The 17,885-nt window shown below is 36.8% G+C and overlaps 1 protein-coding gene and 1 pseudogene across 3 annotated transcripts; both read right to left on the bottom strand.

The window, feature by feature from the left end:
- Window positions 1–5,280: 5,280 nt before the first annotated feature.
- On the bottom strand, window positions 5,281–16,841 carry LOC148186149 (betaine--homocysteine S-methyltransferase 1-like). 3 transcript variants are annotated; one of them, XR_015775251.1, is made up of 5 exons: window positions 14,515–16,841; window positions 7,709–7,796; window positions 7,379–7,511; window positions 5,904–6,028; window positions 5,281–5,489 (listed from the first exon to the last, which is right to left on the bottom strand). XR_015775251.1 is itself a non-coding variant. In XM_088071413.1 (4 exons), the coding sequence occupies exons 1-4, from the start codon at window positions 14,526–14,528 to the stop codon at window positions 6,000–6,002; spliced, it is 264 nt and encodes an 87-aa protein (XP_087927539.1). In that variant the 5' UTR covers window positions 14,529–16,841; the 3' UTR covers window positions 5,564–5,999. The 3 variants fall into 3 exon arrangements, 2 of the variants coding, with proteins under 2 accessions (XP_087927539.1, XP_087927538.1); XM_088071413.1 differs by lacking the exon at window positions 5,281–5,489 and having other exon boundaries at window positions 5,564–6,028; XM_088071412.1 differs by lacking the exons at window positions 5,281–5,489; window positions 5,904–6,028 and adding an exon at window positions 7,103–7,291.
- On the bottom strand, window positions 10,428–12,435 carry LOC148186150 (homeodomain-interacting protein kinase 1-like; annotated as a pseudogene).
- Window positions 16,842–17,885: the final 1,044 nt, after the last annotated feature.

Raw genomic sequence — 17,885 nt, 5'->3', positions numbered from 1 at the left:
TCTGAATAAATTACAGCGAGCGTGAGTTCACCACGTAAGACCGATTCTCTCTGTCTCTCTCTGTTTCTCTCTCTCTCACTAAAATAGGAGATTTGTGTATATTTGTCGAGTATTTAATTTTGGCACTAATTATCCTAATTATCCTGTCTGTCTGATTAAATTACTTTAGCAACAGCGGAGCACCAGGGCAGTAAAACAACTGAAATTCTGAATATTTTTATATGGTCTGGTTGACTTGTAATTTTTCTGATATACAGTTTTGTATTTTACTTATGCCCAAGTTTAATTGAATGCTGTGTCATTATACCTCTCATAGTATTTTCCCCTCACAACTTTTAAACAAAGTTATGTACAAAAACAAGAATACTAACATATGAGAGCACAGATAATTGACATTGTGCACAGAAAATAATAACTAATCATAATATCAATATAAAAATCTTTGGAAACAAACAGAAACAAAAGCAAGCAAATAAAAATATTTGTATCACATCATGGGTTTTTTGCAAATAATTAATAAGAATTTTTCATAATAGTCTAAAAAAATCTCTCTTATTCATAAGAGAGGAAAGCCCTGAGCTGAAATCAATATAGATCAGATGGAAACAGCGGTGTAAACCTACAATTTTATTAATTTATTTATTAATTTGTTTATGAATGAACAATTCCACCATTAAGATAAAAAAATAATAATAATAATAATAACAACATGGCTCAAATATTTTATCACTACTACGTCTAGTCACTCACTGACTGATTGTTGTACTGGTGAGATGTTTTTATGTTCATAAATATTTGAAAATGAACTAATACTGTGTAATCTTCATTGATTGCTATTATTATGATGGTTATTATCATTAACATCCTTTAATCATCATTTATAAAAATATACTAAAAATAAATATTATAAAAATACAGTACTTCGCCGGCAAAGCAGCTGCCAGCAAATTACTGTAAATTTACAGTGCAAAGTTTTACAGTGTAACACAACTTCGCCAAAAACACATAAGACCAACATCACCAACATTAGATTCTACAGTCGAACAATAAACACAGTGTAATCAACCATACTGATCAGTATATATTACGGCAATACAGCTAATTTAAATAATTACTCCAAATAAGGGTTTATGTATACCCATATGTAAAAAGTAGTTAATACTATGATCAGAACTGTAAACATGCATGTAGCCTATAGGTGTGTATATGTGTATGCCAGTGCATGTATGACAACTTTAGAATTTCGATAATTTATTCACACTAGCTGAATTATTTAATTAAGGGGAAGAACTTAAAAAAATGTCATATTTCTTCCTGATGCTTTTGCATTTGTTAACAGGTAATTTGTAGATGGAATGTTTATGTGTTTTTTTTTTTGTTTTTTTTTTATAATTTTGTTATTCATATGTCTTCAACTACTGTTTTTGAAAGAAACTGAACTAATTTGCTCAAGGTCCAAAGGTTTGAAAACTTGTAAAAGGTGTCTGAATGCAGCACAAGAAATGTGATGCTCCAGGTTTCGAAGGGTTAAGTCTTTGATACTTACTGGGGGGGCAAAGAGAAACCAAAGATGAAATTTCCACAAAATTGGCTAGAAATTAGTTAAAAACTACAAGTAGGTTACCTTAAAATTACTATTAAAAATAAACAAAACATACAAAAAAAAAAAAAACTGCACCAATATGCTCAGTGAGCAAAGGTAGATATATTTGTGAAAGGCATCTGAAAGCAGCATGAGAAAAGTTAATCTACTCCAGGTTTCAAAGAGTTAAACAAATATAAATGGATTTGCCAATCATTTGCTAGTTATGGAAATTTGACTCCTAAATTGTATACAATCATAGAATCGCATCAAAAGCTGAACTTTAATATTCAAAAATTGTGTCCCCGTTGCTTCAGTTTTATGTCTGTTGAGTTGGGTCGGTGCGTCCCGGCAGTCCTGCTTGAGGAGGACTGGGACTAGAAACAGATGTGTCTTTGTCACCATGTAGGCGTGAAGCCAACAAAAAGGAGTTCTTAAACACTTGATTATGAAGCTTTTTTTCCAGGTTATTTCCTTGTTTGGTTTTTGTATATTTTTATTGTCCTGCTTATTTCTGTCCTTCCTAGTTCTATACATTTTTGGAGTGCCTGGATGACCTTCCTGTTTCAAGGTCATGAAACCTTAACTGATCAAAAAGCTAACAGTATAAGTGGTATCTCCAAATATCAGATTTTCTCCAATTTCTCTCAGTATGTTTTTTATCCACTAGATGGCAGCAGCAGTGCTAGTTAGGTCTCTCTCACGATCCAGAGAACAAGACAGGAGCACTGTTGTTATCCGCATGTGTGTTACCATGGAAAACTGTAAATAACTGAAGACATTTGTTAAAATGAACCAATGTATGTATATCACTTTGACCTCCAGAACTGACATGTTACTACTGCTTCTTGCACCTACAAACCAAATATTAAAAGTACTGAATGTAATTTTTTACTTGTAGTTCATGAATTACTTTTTTATCGTCAATGGATGAAGAGGTTGTAAAGTCATTTAAAAACTCCCATTTCTTAGAATTATGATAACTGCAGCTAAGAAAAACATCATTGGTTGCACCCCAACCCTCCCACAGGAGAAGACTGGGCATAATCAAAGACATTAAAGGAAAAAAACACTCTCACTTATTTACAAATAGATCAATTCACTAAAATATGGTCAAAATGGCCGTCCTTCATGAAAAATACTCACAGATTTTGGAGATTATGTTTGTTGATCACACTTTTGGAGTGTTAAATCATTAATTTAGGTGCGTTTACAGCTGCTCTTTTGAGTTTTTACAGCCGCATTACATTTAACTCGCGGTTGTGATCTTTAACAGTCACACTGGCTGTTGAGGCTGGAAAGCTGATTTGGAGTGGCAGCACAGTACATCTGATTTGCACATACAGTAAATTGGTCCAAAAAAGACAGAAAGAACTTTAGCATTTCAATCTTTTCAGTATGTAAACTTAATGGACTGTGTGGAAACGCCATCTCTTGGCTTCTTAATAAACCTCAGAGGCGAGCTCAGCGGCATTTGTCGGCCTTGTTGAAGAGGTGGGCTCCTGCTGCATTAGGTCAGCGTGGCCTTTGGTGACGCCCCACCCAGAGCCCTTTAAGAGAGAGTCGCGTCATCTCCAACTCCAATGGACTGTTTGGGATCCACCTTTTAAAGGGTCAGACGTAAATAAATGCGATTTTGTATTATAATCGTATATGTATTAGTGCATTCACGGTACGTTAACAGAGAGGCTAACACGCTAACATGCTAATTTAGGATACTGGAAAAAGTTAACAACACGCAACAATACCCATGTTAATGTTAATCTTACATTTCCCTCTTTACTCATGTTATCCAATGTGAGGGGATCAGAGAATAATACTTTTTGTACTTATTTTGTGCGGGTCAGTAGGAGTTTAATATAAGTTTAGCAAGGGACTAGTATTATAATGTTGAAATTACCATCCCCCACACATCTGTTTTTCATGCAGCGCATCTGGACAGTGTGATCGATGCCACGAATTTACTGACAACTTTTACATTTAAATGCATTTTTTTTCTAAATCATAAAAAAGGCGGAATTAAACAGGGCTAGTTTGTAAGGTTTATAGGAGAAAATATCAAATTTAAGTGTACTCTAAAACTAATATTAAATCTAAAGTGGCTAAATGGACTTAAGTATGTTTTGGTGAGGCCTCGTCCACAGCAGTATATTACTCAGGGTGTTTTGGGACTGTGCTTTATTTATCCGGGGAGGGGGTGCCTGGGGTGAGGCTCTTTATTTAAGTGAAATATAAAATACCTCCTTTTCAAGTTGTATATCTATTACCAAAGCCAGTTTTAAAAACAAGTTCTTCCTCGCTGCTTACATTTTTTAATGCCTTTCCTGTGTTGCAGCACCCCGTTTCCACTGATAAATAAAGAACGGGCCCCATTTCTAACCACCGAGGGAGGGCGGCACAAATACTAATAAGGGACATTGCTGTTTTGCACAGGATTAAAATCACAGACCACGTAATGCTGAATCCTGTGCGAATAGGGCGGTATTTAGATATAACATTCAATTGATACGAGCTAGTTTTTGAGCTGGTTTAATAAAGTTATCATCACATATTATTATGGGAGATGACTTTTTGTTATATATTGCTATCGATTTGTATTTATAGTGCATTAAAAAAAACTTAGCTGTGTGTAAACATAACGATGAATGCTTTTATGTGATTCTGTGGACTATACCTGCCCCTGCTGTTACAGCTCAGCTGATTTTGCATTGATGACAAAAGTAAGAAGAAGATGAAGCACCTGTGTGTGATTTAAAACACAAGATTAGTATATTTGAAAATGAAAAATACTAGGCTAAATTAGGAATAATCATACTTAATATGTATTATATTGCATTTTCTACTGATTATATTTGTAATCACATTAAATATGTAATATATCAGTAATCAATTGAAGAAAGCATACTGCAATGATGCTGCTTCTTGTCAAGAATCCTGCAGGATGAGCAAAGTAGGTGTTACAGGTCAGCAGTGGAGAGGAGCGACTGTGTTACAGGTCAGCAGTGGAGAGGAGCGACTGTGTTACAGGTCAGCAGTGGAGAGGAGCGACTGTGTTACAGGTCAGCAGTGGAGAGGAGCGTCGGTGTTACAGGTCAGCAGTGGAGAGGAGCGTCTGTGTTACAGGTCAGGAGTGGAGAGGAGCGACGGTTTTAGAGAGGTGAAGGAGCACTGTTGTTGGCAGGGTGCTGGTAGGTGGGGGAGCAGTGATTTTGGTTAGCTGTTAGCGGGAGGAGCAACAGTGAGGTTAGTTTGGTGCTGGACGGTGGAGGATTTTTAGGATTTTAGGACATTTCTAGAATTTAAGGATATTTCTTAGATTTTAGGATGTTTCTAGGATTTAAATTTGGTTTTTGTTCAGGTAGTTACAAGAATTTTAGGACATATCTAGGATTTTAATATATATTTGGATTGTAGGACATTTCTAGGATTTAAGAATGTTTTTAGGACTTTAGGATGCCTTTAGGATTTTGGAATATTTCTGAAATTTTAGGACATTTCTTAAGGTCCTTTTCAAGGATTTCAGAAAAGTAGGGGCATAGCTAGGACCTCTGTCGAGGTTGCAGGAGATCCTCCACTGCCATTGTTTTTGATAAACAATCTCTAATTTGATGCTGTTTATGGACTCTAGCACATTATGTATCCTTAAAGTACAAAAACAATTCCCAGTGTGATTCACTTCATTTCTTTTGTTAATTCAGTCCACGGGCCGGTGATGAATATGAATACTTACTGAAAGGGAACTCGGGCAGTGCCGTGATATTATGGCCGCTGCCACACTCAGGAGTGCGGTAAGCCATCGGCTGGGTCATGTAGTGAGCCTTCAGCCCGGCTCCCTCCTTCATCATCTTTGCGGTCTTCACACAGGTCTCTGGGTCAAAGTGGCAGTATACACCCACAATCTGAGCTCCTACAGAGAGGAGTCACAAAACGTTATCACTGCTCATCATCATAAGTAGCAAGGTTTTTTAAAAAAAAAAATTAAAAATTTCCATCAAGGTCACCATATCCTCGGGAAAGATTGTACCTCAGTTTCCTGTGGGGTTTCAGCAATAGAGGGGTCGTTCTTTGGATTTTAAAAGGGACAGAATGCTGATTTTAAAATGTAAAAGTTCAGTTTGTTAATGAGGATCTCTGCCTGTGAACAGCTGCATTAAGTCTTTAGTGACTCTTAAACCTGATGATGGAGACTTGGAATTTGTGACAGAAAACCTGAATTACAAACTGTTTGATAAACATGAGCGAATGCATTTTTACTGTTCACCACATACCTCCGCAATCAAGAAGTCCACATTTTTCTGGACAAAGACGTCCGTCTGTTTACCTTAAGAGGGCTTTGACTTCAGTCTCGCTCTTGCAGCTGAGGTAAGTTCCTCCTGCAACCAGAGCATCACCCTCATCGGCCACCTCCCTGGTCAGGTCACAAGCTGCTTCGTTTATTTGCTGCCCCTGAATGTCAGAGGACACAATGAATGCAACTGGCTTTCAATTACTGCAGACGCTGTAAACAACATTTAATAATTATTAATAAATTAAGTAAGCATTGGTGGACTTTTCTTCACTTCTTCACTTTTCTTATGCTGCTGTTTGTCGCCTTTCACTAATATTTCAAACTGAGAACTCTGAGCAACTTGGTGAAATTTATGTCAAAAACATGGAAAAAAGGATATGAGCAGCTTGGCAAGAAATGTCCCTCAATTTGCAAGAAATTAAAAGATTAACAAAATCATTTCACAAAAGCTAGGGAAAAATGTTTTGGGGAAAAAACGAGTGAAATACTATATGTATAATTGTCATTATCAACCTGGGCCATAACTCACCAAACTAAACTGCAACCTATTTTCCAGTTGAAAAAATGAGCGGTGAGAATCATTGCCTTCTCTGGTCCAAGAAGTCTAACTAACTAAGAACTAAATATTGACCAAATTAACAGCTTTTGAGCATGGCTTGTCAATAAAATGCTTTCCCCCTTCTTTCATAATCTCTTTATCACTAACAATCAATTTCATGATTACTCCACCCTGAAAAGCACTCCAGTTTTGTCCCCCAAATCACGAACCACTTTATCCCAACTGAATAAGACATACTTAGGTTCCAAGATATGGAATTCATTTTCTCCTCACCTAGTTAGACTTTTTCTTTATCATTCCTGTTCCTCATAACCTTCCTGAGGTAAAAAGATAACGTCTGCAGACTTACATGCCACACAAGTTTAAGATTTGAATAAACTTGTGTGGCATGGAGTAAGTCTCCTTCCTTCTCCCTCCTCTTTCCTCATGTGCACTGTTTTTGGAAAACCTTGCATCTATGTGATGTGAGGTTTTAAAGGGTTAAGCTGCCAATAAGGGCCCATATTTCAGCAATAATTGAACACATTTGATAAACCAAGTAAAATGACATTATTCTGCACATTATATGACATAAAATTACAATTAGAAGTTGTCATATTGTATTGTTTTTCTTTATTTAAAAAGGAAGCTCTCAAGTTAAAATAATCATCAAATATTCATGTTTGACCTTACATTGAAAAAAAAACTTTATTTAATAGGAGAAATTTCGAATGGATTTCAATGGTTATGGATGGATAAAAGCGACCAGTGGGGCAGGGCAGACGGTATAGTGTGGATGCACCATCAAGGTCTGTGAGCGGCCCTGCTGCAGGTAGTTGGAACAAGAGGCTTCATGCGCAGCTGCTGTGACACAGCTGGTGCACTGAGGGAACAAGATGTCTCTTAGACCTTGACTTTCAAGTTGGGAAACACATGCATGCACAGAGACATGGAAATAATGATGTAATACCTGCTTCAGGGTACTCGGCTGCAGCCTCAGGTGTCCACGGTCCCGCTTTGGCATAACCTCTCTTCTCAAGGGCGAAGACAAAGCCTCCGTCCCCAATAACCATCTCTCCTGCATCCAGACTCTCCAAAATCCCCTGTGTGACATTCAAGTGTGCATGAAGCACAGAGAAGTTTGTTACATGGCATTATCTTGACGTAAGCAGTATGCAAGACACCTCTGTTTGCGCAAAATGCACACATGCAATTAAATTTCTGACAAAACTAAAAACATATTGGTATAATATCTCTGTGGTGCACATTAACTTAAGAGACATCTTATTCACTCACTCACCCTCTTTGGTCCGGGTGCCATGATCATTGCAGCAGTAACCGGCCCTCTCTCCTCAGCCACAGAGTCCCACTGAGTTTGCAGAAGCACTCTGTGGAGGCAACCATGCTACATTTATAATCCAATAAGGGTGTGGTGCTGCTGATGTCACCAAGAACCGCCTGCCTCTTATATACTTATCTCTTTTTTTTTCTTTTTCTTCTGGCAAGTTTGCAGCAAATTATACACAATGTAGCAGCAATGCATGCCTCTAGGTGCCCCATTGATATTTTCTGGAATAACTCAATCACTTTACAGCAGGGATATTGAACTTGCTTTGCTTGGGGGCCTGCTTTTGCAAAATGACAGGAGGCCAGGGGCCCCATATATATTTTCGAAGATCTGAGGACATTTCTATGATTTTGGAAGGTTTCAAGGATTTTAGGACATTTCTAAAATTTTATGACATCTCTCGGACTTTGGGACTTTTTTTTAGGATTTTAAGATATTTCTAATATTTAAAGACATGTCTAAGATTTTAGGACATTAGGGTTGACATTATGTATTTTATGTACTAAAAGAGGTCTGCCAGTCGGGTAAAACACACTCTTATATTTCCACTTGGCTAACTGTGCAGATGCAATATGTCAGCTGAAGCTTATTTGCCTTGATTTCTTTCAAAAACATGGGAAGCAGGCAATGAGCGATGAAAGAAGATATACCCAACAGTTAGCAAAATTAGTAAAAAGTACAAGAAAATCACCTGAAAAATACTGTGGAAAAAGGGAAAAAGAAAACAAAAACAAAAACCAAGGAAATGACCTAGAAAAGGTGCTTAAGAATATAACTAACAAAAATTTAAAGTACAAGAAAATTACCTAAAAAAAAGTGTGGAAAAAAGATTAAAAGTTGACTGAGTTGAATTACCTGGAAAAGGTGCTTACAAACATAACTATCTTTAACATAAATGAGTAAAAAGCACAAGAAAATTACCTAATGATTAGTGTGGGGAAAAAAGAAAGAAAAAGATAACGAACGTAAATATAAAGTTTAAAAAATAACAAATGACCTGGACAAGGTGCTAAAAAATATAACTATCTTCAACATAAATTGACATCTGTAGTCACGATAATTATGGCTATAATTTCAAAAACATGGGAAGAAGGCATTAAGCAATGTCAGAAGAAATGACCCAAAAATTTGCAAAAAGTAAAAGAAAATTACCTGAAAATACATGAAGGAAAAAAGAAAAAGAAAAACAAAAAGAAAAAGAAGAAGAAGAAAGTTAAGAAGAAACATAAGGAAATGACATGATAAATGTGCTGCAAAATATAACTAACACATATTTAAATCTGTAATTATGATAATTATGGCTATAATTTACAAAAAATGGGGGGAAGGGAATAAACAATGACAGAAGAAATTAGCCAAAAAATTAGCTAAATTAGTAAAAAGTACAGGAAAATTACATGAAAAAGTGTGGAAAAAAGACAAAGAAAACAAAAAGAAATAGAAAGTTTAAAAATAAGGAAATTACCTGAACAAGGTGCTTAAAAATATAACTATTTTTAACATAAATTAGTTAAAAGCACAAGAAAAAAAGCATAAGAAATTACCTGGTGTGGGGGAAAAAAAAGAAAGTTAAGAAGAAATATCAGGAAATCAGACCTGGAAAAGGTGCTTAAAAATATAACTAACATAAATTTACATCTGTAATTATGATAATTATAGCTATAATTTCAACGTATATCTTTTTCAACGTGGGAAAAAGATAACAAGCAGTGATACAAGAAATGACCCAAAAAATAGAAAACACTAAGCCTCCAACTCCAAAATCCCCTGTGTGACATTCAAGTGTGCATGAAGCACAGAGAAGTTTGTTACATGGCATTATCTTGACTTAAGCAGTATGCAAGACACCTTCGTTTGCACAAAAATGCATGCATGCAATTAAAATCTGACAAAATTAAAAACATAAAAAATAATAAAAAGTACAAGGAAATTACTTGAAAATTTGTGTGGGGAAAAAAAGAAATAGAAAGTTTAAGAAAATAAGGAAATGACCTGGAAAAGGTGCTGAAAAATAGAATCAACATAAATTTAAATCTGTATTTCTCATAATTATTGCAACAAAGTTGCACACAGTTAACATATTGCTTAATAAGGAAAACAGAAAGGTCACATTAAGTCCAGATTAGATTTATTTATATATTTTTCTTTTTTTTAAATTTATCAACCAAATATGCATGTCTTTAGACTGGGAGGAAACCGGAGCACCCGGAGAAAACCCAAAATTGCACAAGGAGAACATGCAAACTCCACACAGAAAAAAAATCAAAAAGTATGGTGTGTAATTAATCTCGAAAACCGGTACAAACAAAAATAGTATGCTAAGAGGAAACAACGTCCTCGTGAGGGAGCTTCAGACTTGGATTTTTTTTTAAAAAAAAACATGCAAGATGCACCATGCACCATGCATGCTTCAAACTGGGAGGAAACCGGAGCACCCGGAGAAAACCCAACAATGGCACAAAGAAAACATGCAAACATCATACAGAAAAAGGTCTAAAACTATGGCGTTTGATTAGTCCCAAAACTCTCTTTTTGCTGAGTCAACAGTGCTAATCACTGCACTTAACTATGCCCGCTTTGCTAATGTATTAGTTATTTCAATGTTTAAAGATCGAAAATGCTCTGCGGGAGAATTTGAAGGTCCTTTGAAATACATTCTTCTTTTTCTTTTTCACAACTTCCTCATCAGCAAGTGCAAACGCAGCTGCAGCTCCGTCATTTGAAGAAGTGGAGGTTGTAGCTCCATCAGCTGAGCATGAAGCAGCTGAAGCTCCCTCATCATTGCGCGTACTGACCAAATAGGCATCCTTATTGTCATGGCTGGTAGCTGCAGCTGACTCTCCTTTAGCGAGAGCAGCAGTGTCTCTGCCACCACCATGAAGGTTAGAGGTTGAAGGTCCTTCTGAATTTTCTTGACTGGAAATCTCCAGTCTGGTCTTCCTTTTTTGGAAGAATTTGAGGACCCTAAGAAACACATTCTGTTTCTTTTCTTGGGACCGTCCACATCAATGGGTGTATTGGCAGCTGCAGCTTCATTATTTGAAAAAATGGAGGCTGCAGCTCCATCAGCTGAAAAAGAAGGAGCTGAAATTCCGCCATCATCGGTGTTACTGACAATTGGCGCACACTCCTCTTTAGTGGCTGTGGCGGTTCTGTCAGCCGCAGCTAAAACACCATCATCATTGCTGGTGCTGACAACTGGCAGACAATTCACATGTCTGTGGTCAGCGTTGGTTGCAGCAACTGAATAATCGTCAGTGGGAGCAGCACTTGCATCAGTTGAACAAATGACAGCTGAAGCTCCATCAGTCGAGCCAGCGGCAGCTGGAGCTCCACCGTCATTAATTTCACCAATAGCTGGCACATAATCACTACATGTAGCAGCTGACTCCTCTCTGTCGCCATCATGATGGTCTGTGGTCACTGAAGGTCCCATTAGATAGCCATGGCACAACTCAGGTTTCATCTTATAGAGTAAGCTGAAGAAACCTGGAAAAATATCATCCTCTCTCCTCATGTTAACATTTAAAGGATCCAGGTGGCAAACAGTCATGAGGCTATGGGCCTCATCTCTATAGGAGCTGTTGTTGTTTTTAGCCAGGTGAGCCATTGTTATAAAACTGTGTTTTAGGGCTTCCCTGGGGTGATTCTCTTTTAGCATCCCAATGGAGACACTGTTTTAGGAGGCTTAAAAATGCCATGCCATCTTCCAACTCAATGTCCTCCCAATGCACGAGGGATTTTAAGACTTCCCACTCCAAACTCCTTTCCAAGGGGGTCCATTCTGGCGTCTCTTCCCTATACTGAAGACCTGTTGCCTCCTCATACTCCTGCGGCGTCTTCAGTCTCCATCTCCACTGTGTTGTGTGTCCACTTCTGGAGTCGTACTCCTTGCTGAAGTACTTCCAAGTGTCCTTGCCAGCATTCAATAGATGGTCCTCTGGTTGACCCAGGATACGCACCATCTCTCTCAACATATAATATGAACCATATTGTGGAAAGATGGGAATGCCAAAGTAAATGAATGCCATGATGCATCCTACTCCCCACATATCAGAAGCTTCGGATAAGGGGAGGCCCAATAAGACCTCCGGAGCCTTGAATCCGTAAGGCTGAATGCGCGAGAAAAGGTGCATTGCTCGTGTTGGAAGAGCTACACCAAAATCAATCAGCTTCACCTTGAAGGGCTGATCTTTCTGGTTGACAAACATTACATTGTCAGGTTTTAAATCCGCGTGAACAATGCCAACAGCTTTCAGGGTTTCCAGCGCTTGAAATAGCTGATGGGTCACAGGGCGGATTTCCTTAAAATGCATGGCCTTCTGATAAACCTCATCCAAAAGGTTTCCCTCCAACATCTCTAAGGCCAGGCAAGAGACGCCTTTGAACTTAAAATATTCAATCAGTCTTACAAAGTTATTTTGCGCTGAGTCAAAGGCCCTGACTTGCTCTAACACTTCCACTTCCCAATTAATGTGTTCATTTATACCACCAGTGATCATCTTCATGGCCACTTTCTCACCCGTCTTCAAATCCACACACTCGGCAACCTTGCCAAACGATCCTTCACCGATAAACTGCAACACCAGGTAACAAGTAGTGTTACTGGTGAGTTCATCAAGCCTGTTTATCGGAAATCGTTCCGTGTCAGGTTCACTATCTGTGCTCCAAGATGACATTTTTGCACACAGATGTTTCAAATAGGCCAAGCCTACTTTCCAAACACAAGTGGAATTTACTCTCCTAGTCTAGGTCTAGAGAAGTCTTAGGCAGCGCTTAACCACTACTATACGTTTCTCTAAATTAAGACAGTATGAAGAACAAACACTTGTGTTTTGCAGGCTGCAGTATTATCTTCTGAAATTTGTTTTTCCACAGGTCTCAGAGTGACGATTAACCAACAGCTCTGACACAGCCACCAAATAAGAAAAGATGTACCTCAAATCCCTTTGCAAAAAGTGTTGCACAGCTCACAAGTTGATCCACCTGGAATCCCCTGCAGCACACTGCCAGCTTTACACTCATAACATTCCATTTAGCCTGTACATGACGTCATTCTGATGTCATAAAGCGCTGACTTCAAAGGGATCGAATCCGAATTCTTTTTTCTTTCGCTTAAAAAACAAATACAAAACTTTATTGACACAAATGTGACGTCATTGTTAACATTTTTTTGTTGATTAGTTGTTTGTTGTTTGTGCTGAATTTAAAACTGTCTGAATAAATTACAGTGAGCGTGAGTTCACCACGTAAGACCGATTCTCTCTGTCTCTCTCTGTTTCTCTCTCTCTCACTAAAATAGGAGATTTGTGTATATTTGTCGAGTATTTAATTTTGGCACTAATTATCCTAATTATCCTGTCTGTCTGATTAAATTACTTTAGCAACAGCGGAGCACCAGGGCAGTAAAACAGCTGAAATTATGAATATTTTTATATGGTCTGGTTGACTTGTAATTTTTCTGATATACAGTTTTGTACTTTACTTATGCCCAAGTTTAATTGAATGCTGTGTCATTATACCTCTCATAGTATTTTCCCCTCACAACTTTTAAACAAAGTTATGTACAAAAACAAGAATACTAACATATGAGAGCACAGATAATTGACATTGTGCACGGAAAATAATAACTAATCATAATATCAATATAAAAATCCTTGGAAACAGACAGAAACAAAAGCAAGCAAATAAAAATATTTGTATCACATCAAGGTTTTTTTTTGCGAACAGTTAATAATAATTTTTCATAATAGTCTAAAAAAGTTAAAATTTTGTTTAATTTATTTATCAATATGTTTATGAATGAAGAATTTTACCATTAAGATAAAAAAAAACAACGGCTCAGATATTTTATGACTACTACTCACTGACTGACTGTTACACTGGTGACATGTTTTTATGTTAATAAATATTTGAAAATGAACTAATACTGTATGATCTTTATTGAATATTATTATGATTATTATGATGGTTATTATTATTAACATTCTTTAATTATGATTATATAAAGGATACACACTGAAGAATCTTACATATTATAAAAATACAGTACTGTGCCGGCAAAGCAGCTGCCAGCAAATTACTGTAAATTTACAGTGCAAAGTTTTAGAGGGTAACACAACTTCGCCAAAAACACATAAGACCAACATCAACAACATTAGATTCTACAGTCAAACAATAAACACAGTGAAATCAACCATACTGATCAGTATATTACGGCAATACAGCTAATTTAAATAATTACTCCAAATAAGGGTTTATGTATACCCATATGTAAAAAGTAGTTAATACTATGATCAGAATTGTAAACATGCATGTAGCCTATAGGTGTGTATATGTGTATGCCAGTGCATGTATGACAACATTAGAATTTCGATAATTTATTCATATTAACCTAATTATTGAATTAAGAGGAAATAATTTAAAAACAGTTCGTACTTCTTCCTGTTGCTTTTGCATTTGTTAACAGGTAATTTGTAGATGGAATGTTTATGTGGGGTTTTTTTAATTCTTTTTGTTAAGTTCTGTTTGTTGTTCATATGTCTTCAACTACTGTTTTTGATGTGTCTTTGTAGCTCCCCCGAAGCATACTCAGACACAAGTGGTTTCCTTTAACTGGTTTAATGACTGGCATCCGCCGTTCATCATTCACCGTGAAAACTAAACACACAATATAAAATATATTCAATTATGAAGATACATGCACAGCATGTGGATAAACGTTTTGCAAAAGTAATATATACACAAACAAAAATTACCTCGTTGGCTGCATGCTACAGAGGAGGTTGATCTTCAGGCTTTGCAACAAGTAACTTCTTTAAATGAACCCCAAGTCCATCGTGGAGCAGGCCACACATTCATGCCCACTGCTAGCTTGTTAACATCCGCTAAGGTGTCTGCTGCAGCATGAGCAGCCCAAAACCTCTTCAAAATAAAAGCATAAGCGATTTCATCAAATAAAAGATAATTGCAACTTAAATTCTTACAAATGAAAACAAATATGACAACAATTACAGTCTTACATGTTCCAAATAATGACATCAACGATCACTCAATAAAATTATGGTAATTGATGTAAGCATCCTGTATCTTTATTTCCCATGTTTTTGAAAGAAATTTAACTAATTTGCTCAAGATGAAATTTTTTGAAATTTTTTCCACAAAATTGGCTAGAAATTAGTTAAAAACCTGAAAAATGGCATTAAAAACAAACAAAACATACAAAAAAAAAACCAACCTTCTTCTCCATGTTTGTGAAATTGAAATTGCACCAATATGCTCAGTGTTCAAAGGTAGATATATTTGTGAAAGGCATCTGAAAGTAGCATGAGAAAAGTTAATCTACTCCAGGTTTCAAAGAGTTAAACAAATATAAATGGATTTGCCAATCATATGCTAGTTATGGAAATTTGACTCCTAAATTGTATACAATCATAGAACCGCATCAAAAGCTGAACTTTAGTATTCAAAAATTGTGTCCCCGTTGCTTCAGTTTTATGTCTGTTGAGTTGGGTTGGTGCGTCCCGGCAGTCCTGCTTGAGGAGGACTGGGACTAGAAACAGATGTGTCTTTGTCACCATGTAGGACTGAAGCCAACAAAAAGGAGTTCTTAAACACTTGATTATGAAGCTTTATTTCCAGGTCATTTCCTTGTTTGGTTTTTGTATATTTTTATTGTCCTGCTTATTTCTGTCCTTCCTAGTTCTATACATTTTTGGAGTGCCTGGATGACCTTCCTGTTTCAAGGTCATGAAACCTAAAGTGATCAAAAAGCTAACAGTATAAGTGGTATCTCCAAATATCAGATTTTCTCCAATTTCTCTCAGTATGTTTTTTATCCACTAGATGGCAGCAGCAGTGCTAGTTAGGGCTCTCTCACGATCCAGAGAACAAGACAGGAGCACTGTTGTTATCCGCATGTGTGTTACCATGGAAAACTGTAAATAACTGAAGACATTTGTTAAAATGAACCAATGTATGTATATCACTCTGACCTCCAGAACTGACATGTTACTACTCCTTCTTGCACCTACAAACCAAATATTAAAAGTATTGAATGTAACTTTTTATTTGTAGCTCATGAATTACTTTTTTATCGTCAATGGATGAAGAGGTTGTAAAGTCATTTAAAAACTCCCATTTCTTAGAATTATGATAACTGCAGCTAAGAAAAACATCATTGGTTGCACCCCAACCCTCCCACAGGAGAAGACTGGGCATAATCAAAGACATTAAAGGAAAAAAACACTCTCTCACTTATTTACAAATAGATCAATTCACTAAAATATGGTCAAAATGGCCGTCCTTCATGAAAAATACTCAGACAGATTTTGGAGATTATGTTTGTTGATCACACTTTTGGAGTGTTAAATCATTAATTTAGGTGTGTTTACAGCTGCTCTTTTGAGTTTTTACAGCCGCATTACATTTAACTCACGGTTGTGATCTTTAACAGTCACACTGGCTGTTGAGGCTGGAAAGCTGATTTGGAGTGGCAGCACAGTACATCTGATTTGCACATACAGTAAATTGGTCCAAAAAAGACAGAAAGAACTTTAGCGTTTCAGTCTTTTCAGTATGTAAACTTAATGGACTGTGTGGAAACGCCATCTCTTGGCTTCTTAATAAACCTCAGAGGCGAGCTCAGTGGCATTTGTCGGCCTTGTTGAAGAGGTGGGCTCCTGCTGCATTAGGTCAGCGTGGCCTTTGGTGACGCCCCACCCAGAGCCCTTTAAGAGAGAGTCGCGTCATCTCCAACTCCAATGGACCGTTTTTTGTCAAAGATGGCGGATCATGGAGAGCCTCAATAGTTCCCGGAAGTAGCCATCTGGCACTTGCTGCACAATGGAGTTAATGCCGTAGAGCCGATTGGGATCCACCTTTTAAAGGGTCAGACGTAAATAAATCCGATTTTTTATTATAATCGTATATGTATTAGTACATTCACAGTACGTTAACAGAGAGGCTAACAGGCTAACATGCTAATTTAGGATACTGGAAAAAGTTAACAACAGGCAACAATACCCATGTTAATGTTAATCTTACATTTCCCTCTTTACTCATGTTATCCAATGTGAGGGGATCAGAGAATAATACTTTTTGTACTTATTTTGTACGGGTCAGTTAGAGTTTATATATATATATATATATATATATATAAGCCTGGCAAGGGACTAGTATTATTATAATGTTGAAATTACCATCCCCCACACATCTGTTTTTCATGCGGCGCATCTGGACAGTGTGATCGATGCCACGAATTTACTGACAACTTTTACATTTAAATGCATTTTTTTTCTAAATCATAAAAAAGGCGGAATTAAACAGGGCTAGTTTGTAAGGTTTATAGGAGAAAATATCAAATTTAAGTGTACTCTAAAACTAATATTAAATCTAAAGTGGCTAAATGGACTTAAGTATGTTTTGGTGAGGCCTCGTCCACAGCAGTATATTACTCAGGGTGTTTTGGGACTGTGCTTTATTTATCCGGGGAGGGGGTGCCTGGGGTGAGGCTCTTTATTTAAGTGAAATATAAAATACCTCCTTTTCAAGTTGTATATCTATTACCAAAGCCAGTTTTAAAAACAAGTTCTTCCTCGCTGCTTACATTTTTTAATGCCTTTCCTGTGTTGCAGCACCCCGTTTCCACTGATAAATAAAGAACGGGCCCTATTTCTAACCACCGAGGGAGGGCGGCACAAATACAAATAAGGGACATTGCTGTTTTGCACGGGATTAAAATCACAGACCACGTAATGCTGAATCCTGTGCGAATAGGGCGGTATTTAGATATAACATTCAATTGATATGAGCTAGTTTTTGAGCTGGTTTAATAAAGTTATCATCACATATTATTATGGGAGATGACTTTTTGTTATATATTGCTATCAATTTGTATTTATAGTGCATTAAAAAAAACTTAGCTGTGTGTAAACATAACGATGAATGCTTTTATGTGATTCTGTGGACTATACCTGCCCCTGCTGTTACAGCTCAGCTGATTTTGCATTGATGACAAAAGTAAGAAGAAGATGAAGCACCTGTGTGTGATTTAAAACACAAGATTAGTATATTTAAAAATGAAAAATACTAGGCTAAATTAGGAATAATCATACTTAATATGTATTAT

Source organism: Plectropomus leopardus, chromosome 20, assembly GCF_026936395.1.
Source record: "Plectropomus leopardus strain MGB_pleo_1.0 chromosome 20, ASM2693639v1, whole genome shotgun sequence".
NCBI lineage: Eukaryota > Metazoa > Chordata > Actinopteri > Perciformes > Serranidae > Plectropomus > Plectropomus leopardus.
Note: the sequence above shows the minus strand (reverse complement) of the source record. Positions and strands in the feature narration are given on the sequence as shown.

Bases quoted from the DNA above. Each gene is read 5' to 3' on its own strand.
- LOC148186149 (XM_088071412.1), bottom strand. The intron at 7,512-7,708 runs GTGAGTGAGTGA...AATGTCACACAG, and splicing joins TGGCACCCGGACCAAAGAGG to GGGATTTTGGAGAGTCTGGA. The intron at 7,292-7,378 runs GTATTACATCAT...TTGTTCCCTCAG, and splicing joins AGCCGAGTACCCTGAAGCAG to TGCACCAGCTGTGTCACAGC.